The 12614-nt window shown below is 43.2% G+C and overlaps 1 protein-coding gene across 2 annotated transcripts in view; it reads right to left on the bottom strand.

Annotated features, from left to right (window-relative positions):
- The window catches only part of efna5b (ephrin-A5b), an 88092-nt gene that overhangs the window by 15092 nt on the left and 60386 nt on the right, over window positions 1-12614 (bottom strand). For both annotated transcript variants that reach the window (XM_086112219.1, XM_086112220.1), the window contains exon 2: window positions 6295-6587. In XM_086112219.1, the coding sequence (XP_085968345.1) occupies window positions 6295-6587 (293 nt within the window). The remainder of the gene's footprint in view (window positions 1-6294; window positions 6588-12614) is intronic.

Below are 12614 nucleotides of genomic sequence, written 5' to 3'. Positions count from 1 at the left end.
TTTTTTTCTTTAGACAATTTTTACAAAATATATGTTAACTTTATTCCCTTTATTTCCTTTTTTAAGTACTGCCCAACTGGTTTAGACACATTGTTTTCATAAAAGTTCTGATTAACACCACCCTTTGCCTCATTATTCTAGTTTACAACTCGTACACTATACTCCTAAAAATCCCTGACGTTGACAAGATGCTGGTATGAAACAAAACTGAAGAAGGATGACCTGCGTGTGAGTACACTCCTCCCGCCCTGCTCATGCAGACGAATCCGTTTTGTTTAGCGAAGCAGAGAACATCACCTCGTCTTATTTAATTTCTTCAGATGCAACAAAAATCACCTCTCGACCCACAGTAAACTGGAGGGGCGAAAACATCATTAAGCGGCGCTTTCTGCACATAAATAAGATGTGACGTCTTAATACTAATCTACAAACAAGAAAGCTAATCAATCATACCCTTGCCGATTCATTTTTCATCCTGCTTTCCCTCAGCCTCCGAGTTTTATTAGAGATGAGAAACGGCCGGTATAGCCGTTTATACATGCATGAATTATATTTATGTATTCCATTACGGGCAATTTCGGATAAATACGAACCGGTGGATTATGTGGTGGAGTATTGATCAAGGAAATTTCCCACTGAGAATTTTGAAATAATGTATGTGATCAGTCGCTTAAATTAGATTCTGACCCCCCCCCCCATATAGAAGTTGGCCCAGTATCTATGACGAATCTGAGCGTTCAAGGATAGCGGCCTCTGTCTCAGGACACACTGACATTTGCGTCTGGTGCAGGTGTACAGTATAGCCTACTTGGGCGGCTAATGATGCATACAATTTTCTCTATTAGCCACACTACACCACACTACACGATGCACTCGCACGGCGAAGGCAAATGCGCTACAAGGTCACCGTCTAACCGAGGAGTATATGCTGAGCTGCTCCGCCCGTCAACACCTTCCACACTGAAAATGTGATGTAGTCTTTATTTATGGAGCTGGGGCAACATTATATGTAGCTGTGATTGGATTTTTTTTCTTTTTTCTTCAGTAATTACTTTTCCTGCAGGGAACTGAAAGCTGATTTCTTTGCCCCAATTACAAACAAGTTGTTCAAGCATGACATTTGGATGACTGTAATACAATATCCAAAATGTTATTTGTTGGAAGGGCATTGATTAAAAGGGGGCTCTTGTTGTCTGAGTCGGTGGACTGTCACTCCTTGCCTGTTATGTGACACACCCCAGGGATCATATGTAGGGCCCCGATTTTTTTTTCTTTCAGTTTTAGTAGTTTAATTGATTGATTTGGCACGCTGGACTAGCAGTTAGTATGTCTGCTTCACAGATCAGTGTTCTGATGTTCAGTTCTGGCCTCTGTGTGAAATTTGCATGGTCTTCCAGTGCTTACGTGGATTTTATACAAGTACTCGGGGTTCTTCGCAGAATATATTGTCCATAAAATAGGTGCGAGTATGAGTGCGAAGGACTAATTGTCTGTGTTCTGCAAGTGGCCAGTTCATTTCTCTGAAACTTTGTTGATGGATCGCACAGGAAAAAGCATACGTTACTTTTTGAAGCAAATACGGATAAAAATGTGGCTTCGATTAATGTATTTTCACTGGTTGCCGTTACAGCCTGCTTGCATTGGGGTCATGATGGGCTGCCTGTGACCAACCAAATCCAATAGATGGAGCTGCAGCAACAGAATCTGAGTGGCACACTATTGATTTGCATGTCAGAAATGCTACAATTCAAGAAGGTAGTTCTTTATTCTGTACACGATATCCCAACATACGTTCACACACAGACACTTATAGGGCAGCCAATAAGCAATTTGAGGGTTCAGGGGCTTTACATTTTTGTCAAACCTTCAACGTCTTCATAACCCAAATCAAGTGTTTACATTATTAATTATCTTGACAATGGTATTTCTCTTTTGTCAGTAATCATCGTTGAATCCGCAATAATTAATCATTCTTGGAGTTACCTTAGATAGCTGATCACGTTGCTTCGGGTTCTTGTTTGTTCAGGAATGAACAGTTTAATTACAGACCTCAGCATGACGCCTCAATATTAAATCTGCAACATTTAACCCCCCCAGTCAAAGCTCTTAGGAGTAGCTACCAAAAATCCATCTGCTTAGAAAGGCATTTGGGTAATGTGGCATTTTATATCCAAACCTGACTTCATGTCTGTTTACTTCACAAAATTGGTCCACACACGGAATAATGAGGAGGGCAGCAGATAGAATATTTTTGTATTTGGATATCTTACTAAAAATTCTACTGAATATCGCCAGTGTCCAGTCTGGCTACAATAAAATATGGACATTATTTTTGCTTGGCTAAATTACGATGGCAGAATAGAATATAACATATTAGCATGAACAAACGGCATTTAGCAATGCTAAAGGTTGGTAACAATGGCCAAACGATGAGTTATTTTAGCTGCGCTTGTAATCGGGCTAGCTTGTGATGAATGTCCAAATAATCACATGTTTACATACTGTACAACTGTTGTCACCTGTTGTCACCTGTTGTTTGCAGTTTGGCAACAGTTGGCTCAATCGGTCCCTTGTTAATACAATGAACCTAGCTTGTAAGCACGTTGTGCAAACAGGAAATAGAGAGTGTCCCGAAACAATATTTAACACTCAGATGACCAGAAAGCATAGCCAGCAGACCTGCTGGTGGCACACAAACAAGATTAGCCAAAGATTTTACGCAGCTCTGGCATTCAGTTTTGCTCTTTTAAAAGGATTAGAGATAAAAGATTAGAGATAATCAAGTCTGAGCCCCTGTTTTTTTTTTCCTCTCATGTTTTTCCACCATCTTAACTCCTGAATATTCACAATAACGGCATATTAAACCCAAATGTAACCTGAGAGAATAGCAGTAATTAGGTTCCCCGTCTAGTGCTTTAATTTAACTGCCTGATTTGAGGAGTTGAATTTATCACTGGATTATTGCAACCGCAATCGGAATCCAAAAATGCAGCCAGAGAGGTCTCCCGTAGTTCAGAGAACGCATCGGCTGATGGTCGTGATGACGATAGCGGAGACGGAAACGGACGCAGTCGATGAACGAATGGTACGAGTGTCATAGGCGCAACGTAACTACCTCTCGATCTTCCTTCAGCTCGACATTCTGTCCACCAAAGAGACAGTCCAATCCGTCAGCAGCCATCCCGCCTGCTTTTTATGGACATTGGAGCTGGACACAATGGCGGCGGGAAATCACATGTCAGACAACTTCATGCTAGATGACTTTAATATCCGCCCTGCTAGCCAGAGAGGCTGTACGCTAGAATCATTCAATAGCCAATGAAGCCGCGGGCCACTAAACCAATACGACGTGCAACAGCCGAACGCATGTGTTCCACGGCGAGCCTCGTCGGTCGCGGGGTAATTTAATCCGGCCCGTAGGACAAGCATCTCTCAGCGGTAAAAAATAAACGTTGCAAGTAGCGACATGAGCAAGTGGAGGAGTTGTGTAACCCTCCGCTAACCCCGATCAAGCTCCTCTCATCTTCATTAGCATGACACTGTATCGTTTTGGTCTCAATGACAAGGAGCATATTGCAAATTTTGATGAAGACAAATTGTCAAATAAGCGCAAGGCTTCTGTCTTAGTTTTCCAGATTGCGCGTCGGCACAGAAACAACAGCGCACTCGGTGAGGGTCCCATTTAGGTGCGGTGGAGCAGAACGAGAGAGAAATGCGAAAAGATGTCTGGATAAAAATCGAAGGTTACGCTTTGGTTAACTGCGTCATAAAAAGTTGCCGATGGAGGAAACGCATCTTGGCACTCGGAGCCCAATTCGGCTGACCCATTCTGTGCTGTGGCTTGTGGAGAAAACACAATAAAAAAAGTTCACAGGCAAAATCATATGACAGTCTCGGGATGGATGATTCATCTAAAAATAATTATGATTTCGAGTTTGGCTTCTCTCGATCTTTAAAATGTTCGAATCGAAGAAAAACGATTCATGAGCAAAAAGGGTGCCACCAATGAAATGCAATATATCGTTTGGTGTTCCCCGAAGGAATCCTTTTAGGATTTTAACCTCTACAAAGATTTTGTTGCAAATCTGTAGGGAATGGATTGAAAAAAAAATTGATGCCGCTTCAGGGATATATTTTATTCATTTACTCCGAATTTGTCAGTAATGCATCATTTAGCGATCATGCAAATCAGTTTTGTTGGTGTAAAATAGGTTATGATTGTAGTTAAATTAAAAAGGAGAAACTCATTAACCTTTTCGGGTACAGCGGTCACTAAAGTGAACAGCCTATCATGTTTTCAGGTCAAAGGTCATCATTATTGATGCGTGAAAGAGTTAATTCACTGCGTACTTGATTTCATTCTTCAGAATTTTGATGACTAAAGCTTACGGCTAAGGAAAATATATTTTGACTACAACAACGAACAATCAAAAAGATTTTACCATAAAAGTTAGGGGGAAACGGCCATCCACAATGTATTTGTGCGTATTAAATGAATCTATACATTGTTGCACCTTCTGAATTGAACGACTGCAATTTCTCCTCTAGAAAACCGGCTTGTTCAAAATGCCCCTTCGGATTTCATGGCCAGGGTCGTTTCTCAATGTGCCGGTTTGAAAACTATCCATGATTGGTTTTATTCGACGTACCGAAATAGAAACCATTATGGATGTATTAAAGGAGTGAAGTTCATTTTGACTTTGAATTTCATGAAGGCGCCATCCATTCCTCCTGATGGAGTTGCCCCACAGAGGTTTTGCTTGCTTTAAGCACCCTTCAACTCGAGATAACCTCAAAGTGAGGTGCAGACAACCGAACATTGAACATGAGATGGAGGGTATTCCTTTTGAAGACTCCAATATAATGCAGCTGGAGAATTGAGCAATAACTTTCTAACTGGCTCATTAACACCCCCCACACATGCACACATACACACACCAGCCTTCGAATACCTTTGCCATTTTAGGAAAGAAGTTTTCCGCAAGTGTCGACCTCAGTGCTCGGTGTGAAAACATGGCTGCCCGATTTTGTACTTGTGCTTCAGGTATTCTTCATTCGCTTCATGCAAAAATGTTCCGATAAACATGACCTAAATATGCTTACAGTTTTATTACAGCAAAAACTTGGCCTGATGAAACTGATCAATTCTTATTTCTATGATTTATTAAGGGGAGAATATACATTTTAATTCCCTACTACGGCCAAACAAACTCCTGGAGCAGACTCTGTCTTGTCTCTTAAATTTCAGGGCATGCTGTCGAATCATAAAACGTGGCCATTCATTTTGTTTTTGTGCAGTTTTTCCGTATGATTTAACAAATCACCACAGCTGCAAGAAACACGTGTCACACGAGACATTTGGGGTCGCAAATGGGGTGGAAACTTTTCCGAAGATGTTGTTGTGGTAGGAGTTGTTTTCTTTTTCTTTTAGCATGTTTTTATGTTTGAGTCGTCAGTGCAAGCAAAGTGACATGATTCCTTCCCCTCGCTTGTTGGTGTGACCCACACAGCGTCTCTGTTTTCTCCCCAAAAGTCAGCTTTTTGGGTAATTTATCAATGACCGCAGCTTGGCAAAGAATGAATATGTCATACAAATCAACAAATCCAAAGTGACTTTGATATATTAATAGTATGCTCTCTTGAAATGAATGTTTGCAACCAGCTACAAAAGTGAGCGTGACATGCTAGCAAGGCAGCTAACATGTTAAGCTAGCATGACTAATGTCGTCTACCCTCTGCTCTGACGTTACTTCACAAAGCGGAAAAGAGCAGGGAGGCCGAAACTCATTCTCGAAAAAGCATTGACTGCATTCCTACATTTATGTAGAAAAAAAAAAGTTATTTCTTTGTTTACTCATGTACAGAATAACATCTTGTTCAATGGAGAAACTGATTTACCCAAACATTCCAAAATACTGCATTTTGGAAATTAGAATATTTATATTGATTATTATTTTTGATGAACATCTTCCAAAAAAATATGATAAATCAAAAAAGGTCCTTGTTTTACTCTTTCATGGTATCAAATGGGGTGCAAGGAACTAGTTTACGCAACGGCGTAAGAATACACGCCACGAATGAAGGGCACTGACATTTACTGCCTGACAGTTTTTCATTTGCTTGTTTGTATGTATGGCATCGAAGCGTTCGTCATGCAAGCGTTTTACGAGCAATAGACCAATGTTTTAATTTGAGAAGGGGGTTCCCGGAATTTTACAACCCTACGACTGAGTTGATTGACACATCACAGAGCTGCCAAGCAAGACAAGCAAATGTAATGAGATGAAGACTCACAGATGTAGTAATATTCTCTTCCCGGTCTGAACTCAAAGCCCAAGGAGAACGGGGTGAAGAGCTGAAACTTCTCCGAGAACTTGAGCGGCCCGTTGGGCGAGTGCGGCCGGTTGCACTCCCAGCGCTTGAAGCCCTTGAAGGTGTGGTCGCACGTGCTGTAGCCGTCGTAGTTGACCATGTAGAGGACGTAGCGTTCCGTCCTCTCCTCGGGAACCGAGTCCGCGTAATGCGGGCAGTAGACATCCAGGTAGTCATTTATGCACACGTCGATGTGATAGTCCCCACGGTGGAATCTAGAAAAAAAACAAAGCAAAATAAATTCACACTGACACACCGGAAGCCTGAACAGTGCCTCAAATTAACGGCGATTGAAGTGTTAGAATTCAGCATACATATGCAGAGCGTGCGCGCTTGATACTCTGCACTCTGTCACTGCGGCGTTGAAATTTACTGGCAGCCGGCTCTCATCTTCAAGCTTCAATAAATTTCTTTACACGAGTTTGTTTATATCTATAAATCTGTCACTGCGGCGCATACTTGCACGCGCATATGCGCATGGCGGGAGAAGTAAAGTGTGGGAAGAAAACGCTTCTCCAGAGAAGAAAAAAAAAATCACTCGAGAATCTCCGCCGACAGAAGGACAAACGCAGACGTGGTACAAAAGATCACGGCCGTAACAAGGGGGTCCAGATGAGAAATGTCATGATGAGAAAAACACGACGCCCGGTCCCCCGACGGCTGCGCTGGAAGAGGCCACATGGGGGTCAGAGGGCTTTGATACATACCGATTCATCAGATGTCGACAACAAATCTAAACACGCGCTCAACACATCTCATCTGATGATGACAGAATCGGTCCCACACCTGCGGAATGCCCTCAACTCGAGAGCGATTGCTGCGAGGGTCTGCAACGGTCTGGCGTCAGGGTCACGGAGAAAACGCCTGTTCAACATGCTTTGTGTGCCTTTTAACACCCCCCTCAAACGCTCTCAATGTGACGGTGCCACACAATTGCGCATGGTTGGTACTTTTTTTTGGAAGTGTATAAGGAATCGGTAGAAAGTAGATAACGGAAAAAAAAAAAAGTGAGGCAACATTTCTTGATTGCACGGCTGTTTCAGTTTCTCATGAGACAGTGGCTTTTCGTCAAGGAAGTAGTTTACTCCATTACTTTTTGATCTGATTGGCCCGTAATGGATGTGACAGGCAGAAGCCCTATCTAAACACTGTTTTGTTTTTTTAAGCCCTTGCCCTCTGCCCAATTCGTTTCTATTCACTCTTTCATTGATGGATTTGTTTAACAAACCATCTGGCATGTCGGCCTTACGGCCGAGTCCGTAAAACCGGACCAAACTTTTAATTGAAAATTGCACACTGTAGGAAGGGTTTCCTGGAGACCCCGCAAAAGTATGAGAACAACTCTGGAGGGCTCAGCATTGACCCTCTCATGCACGCTGTAAACTGATAACATGGTAAACTGTCCACTGCAGTGACCATTGTCCCTGAAAGGGTTCATATATACAAATCACGCTGAACTCTTTTCTTCTTAAAACTCTCTACCAGAAGAAAAAAAATATCTAAAAATGCACGCAGCTTTTTTGTGTTATCCTCGTCTATCCCTGTTGTGCCATTTCTCACTTCATATGCTCTCAATTCAACTCTGTCTAGTTGCGTCATTGTGGAGTTTGAAGTTCCCATTCGAGGATGGATTTGGTCGGCTCAAGTCGCTGCATATGTGCGAGAATGCTGATCCGGCATCTGCTGCGCTACGATTCTACAAAGTGGCAATCCCGAAACGCATCACGCAAAGTTTTTTTTTTTTTTCTTAAACTCACATAGCAATTCCGGCAATCTGCTCGGAGTGCCTTCACTTGTCACTTCATTTGTGTCGGTATAATTGAATGATTAATGTCGCAATAAAGTGGCAAACGCACCCCCAGCTATTTCCCATTACAGTGTGCATATGCGTCAGCTGGCTTTGCTTTGTAGATTCATTTATGTGCATCTATGTATGCGAGTGTGTACTACTCTTCTCTGCCCCCCCACCCCTCCTCGCCTATGTTTACTCTTGCAGGGTAAATACCGTTGTGAAGCGTTTACAAGCAAAGCATCAAGCATCTTATCTGTAATAACTCATTTATAACACGTTTGCTGAGGTCCAGGAAGAGCCACGCATTTCTCTTCCTTTAAAATGTCACCGATTTAATGGCTACATCCTTTTCATCCGCCGATGTGTATGTGATGGAGAGGAGATATCGCATGTGAGCATGCCTTTAGATGTGTAGGTGTGAATGTTGCAACTGCCCTTCTCTTCAAGCCTCAGCATTCGCCCCGGGTGGCGACCGGCCTCGACTGTAAATGAAGCTGAGGTTTTTTTTTTTTTGGGCCCGGGGAGCGTGTAAAATCTGACACAAAAGATATCGGTAACGTGAACACAAACATGCAAGAAACACATTTCCGATTCCACGCACACTTTGTTTGCCCCGTGTTAGGTTGGCGCGGGCCGCGGAGGGCGCTTGGCAAAGGAGCAGCGCTGACAGAGCCAGAAGCTGGCACCGAGTGAGAAAGGAACAAGGAGGGAGAGAGGATTCGCTTCCAAAAAAGGTGAACGTTTACATGAGGAAGTAGAATACAGCAACTAGCAGTGCCGAGCTTCCGGTGAATCTTTGATACGACTTGAGTACAGACTCCCCACAAGAGAACGACTAATACAACGCCAGCATGAGAGGAATGAGCTATGCTGAAGTATATCAGCTCCAAGTCTCTTCCCCAAGTATCCGCTCAGCTCAACTTGGGCCTGTCTGTTTTCCCACTTCAAACTCCCTCTGCCAGAAACCAAATCCACGCTGTGCCCGAACACGTCGGTTGGAAGGAGACATGTGATCAAATGTAAGAGAATGAGGATCTCCTGTGTCAGCCTGGGGAAGCAGACACATTTTATTTGAAAGTGGACTGAAGCAAGCTGCATCAAAACAAAACTTCTCGATGAGTTTCCTTAAATGTTACAAATACGGTATAATGATGAATCTACTCGCTTCCATCTGGCTGACCAAGCATCAGAAATAGTACTTCATTCCTGTACTCTCTCTTTCCAGTATCCATATTCCATTCCAGTTTTGGGACAGCAAAGTGAAAAGTGGTTAGCATATATCCATCCGTCCATTTTCCGATCCGCTTTATCCTCACAAAGGTCGCGGGAGGTGCAGGAGCCAATGCCAGCCGTCTTCGGGCAGTCGGCGGGGGACATCCTGAACCGGTTGCCAGCCAATCGCAGGGCACACAGAGACGGACAACCATCCACACACACACTCACACTTAGGGAGAATTTAGAGTGTTCAATGAGGCTGCCATGCATGTTTTTGGAATGTAGGCGGAAACCGGAGTACCCGGAGAAAACCCACGCAGGCTTGGGAAGAACATGCAAACTCCACACAGGGAGGCCGGAGGCGGAGTCGAACCCTGCGCCTCCGCACTGTGAGGTCGACACGCTAACCTCTGGACCACCGGGCCGCCCTGGTTAGCATATATTCCTATGTAAATATTTTGTGGTATTTACTTAAAAAGTAGAGCATTGGGGGATGCCCCCACAAAAAAAAAAAAAAATGTTCATATTTTTTTTTGTGGGCCCTAAACTGCTGGTTAAAAAGTCCCCACATAAAGTTCACATAATTATGCAACACATACTATTCTGAGTGTCTAATACATTTAGCATCGGATAATGTGAAAATGTGGTATTTGTTTGTAATTCAGCAAAGCCCCTCATCGTGATCGCCTCATAAAACCTGGCAAAAAAAAAGCTGCCCAGATGGAGTTGTTGTGGAGTAACTAAGCCCAAAACACACTTGACCGAGCCATTACAATCACTTTTCCATTTTCGAACATACTTCTTCACATTTGCTAAGACATGGAGAGCCATGTTGGGGGGGGGGGGGGGGGGGCTCTCTGGCACAAAAACAGGTAATTAAGGAGCTGAGTTAAACGGTGGGCTAATTGAAAAATGGTGATAATTACATGTCTCTGTTATGGTGCAGCTGTCTCAGAAGGCTCCGAGTCACAACACGGAGTCAGCCAGGCGAGCCAGCCGGGCCCAGACACGGTGGCTTTGCATGACGCAATGAAGCTCCAACCAAAAAAGGGTCCACGCTCAAACACGCGCACGAAAACACGAAGAGCCGAAATTTGGAAAGAGCACACGGGACAGCGTGACTGGCCATCACACTCTTTGATTGGCTCATTTCCATTTCAATTACACACCCCAGTGACACCGCAGAGAGACAAACGAACACCTCTCTGCACGCACGCTCCCCCCACCCGCTCGCACGCTGTAATGAACTCCCATCAGGCACCTTTTGAGAGTGAAAAGTGATCCAAGTCCTCCAAATCAAATGAACAATTGAGATCCAATAGCAATTTTGTTGAAAGGTGCAGTCCCGTAGGTGTGTCAAGATGGGATTACTGTGCTCCTCCGCAATCTAGACGGTCACTGATATTTTTGTCAAACGTATCTACTTTGTATTTGTTTGTTGCGGGAATCCCCGCAACATTGCCAATATTTCTCGCTTCTGCTCTGGAGACCCCTGACACAGAAAAGCCGGAAGTCTCTTCTTCATAGCAACTGTTTTTTTTTTTTTTTTTTTAAAGAGCATACTTATCTACTGTCATGACCTCACATGTGGGAAAGGAGAGTCGCATATGCACTTTTCAGCCATTTATTGAATGCCTGAACAATAAAACACAGACGGAGAGCACACTCATGCAAGAGCTGCTGTAGGGCACAGCTGACACCGAAACCCTCACATGCAGACTCAACGATTTCTTCGGCCCGTATTTTAAAGGCAAGTATCGAACAACGCGATTTATATTTTCTCTATATTTTACGCTTGTATTATTTCGTGCTCAAATGTATAGACAGGGTTACACATTGCCCCGAAATCAGGGATGGCCAAAAGTTGAGACGGAGCAAGTACATTTTTCATCGACTCGTGCCTTTGCCACGAGGAAATTTGCAGATTATTTGTTTTTTAAACATTTATTAAGCTCCTTGAATATTTTTCATCGCTGATAAACGTTTGCCCCACACTTCCGCCCATTAATCAGTAATGTAGTGAAAATGAGTAGAGTGAATATTTAGTTGCAGTGTCCGCCCCTAAATGTTCGACCTAAAATATCAGATTAGGGGCCACTGTGCGCCTAGCGGACAAAAAATGAAATAAAACACTACGGTGAGCAATTGTCTCATCTTAGGAGCTGATCAAAATCAGGTTAAGATTTCTCGGGCATAAATCACAATGCACGCCGAGGCCACACAAGCACAAAAACAGCTGACATGTTGACCTTTCGTGTAGCCAGCAAAGAAAATGCACTCGGACGAAATAACCGCAAACAATTCCTCCTGTCTGACCGCCACTCACGTGACAAAATTATTAAATGTAACAGGTCATTTCGATGACCACCATGTTCCTTTTATTTTTCCATTTTTTTTCACCTAACCCGAGTTCTTCGCTCCACCCGCCTTGCACGTGACCCTGAATCAGATCTATTTACATAACCGCAATTCTCCCTGGCGAAAGTCATGCGTCTGATTTTCAATTTGAAATCCTCCGGCACACTTTTGTTTGCCTGAGAAATCAAATCACAAACCAAGAAAGTAGAAATGCATGTGGACCTTAAAAAAGAAAATAGATGCAATTGTTTTCTCCAAACTTGTGTACCTTGTTGAGTGTTTGCATGCTCGAACGCTTACGTTGTTTGTGACACGTGGGATCATTTGTTGATTTTGGTTCCGGAGGGAAAATATGTCAAGAGGGGATGAACTCTGACTGAACCCGGATTTGGATTACCCATGCAAAATCTATCCAGGATCTTTCCACATGGTTTGTATGCTGCAAATGCACAGCGCAAACACTTTGTGGTCGTTGGTGCAGATGTCTAATTAGGCACCGCCGGCGTGATATAAGAGGAGCAATGACATCCCGAGCACATCAATCTGTTCCAATATGGTGGTCGACCAGATTTTGGATTTGGAAATTAGTTTTTTTTTTCCCCCATAGGAAATCATGTGCAACACAAGTGGTTCCCATGTCTGCAGCACAGCCAGGAGATCTGGGTTCAAATCTCAGTTGGGTCTTTTTTTTTGGTGTAGTTTGCATGATGTCTCTGTGCTGCGGGATTTAAAAAGAATCTTAATTGTCCTCCAGTGTCAATGTGAGTGTTTTTTTTTTAATGTCAATCTTCTCTTAACAACCCACACATTAAAGCTGCTCTTATTTTGCAATATGCCAAAGCTAAAACAAAACACACACACATACATACACACACAA

The sequence above is a fragment of the Hippocampus guttulatus genome, chromosome 5 (assembly GCF_054856545.1).
Source record: "Hippocampus guttulatus isolate MCC_2025c chromosome 5, RoL_Hgut_1.0, whole genome shotgun sequence".
Classification (NCBI taxonomy): Eukaryota; Metazoa; Chordata; class Actinopteri; order Syngnathiformes; family Syngnathidae; genus Hippocampus; species Hippocampus guttulatus.
The sequence above is the reverse complement of the archived record's forward strand: the minus strand, read 5'-3'. Positions and strand labels throughout refer to the sequence as shown.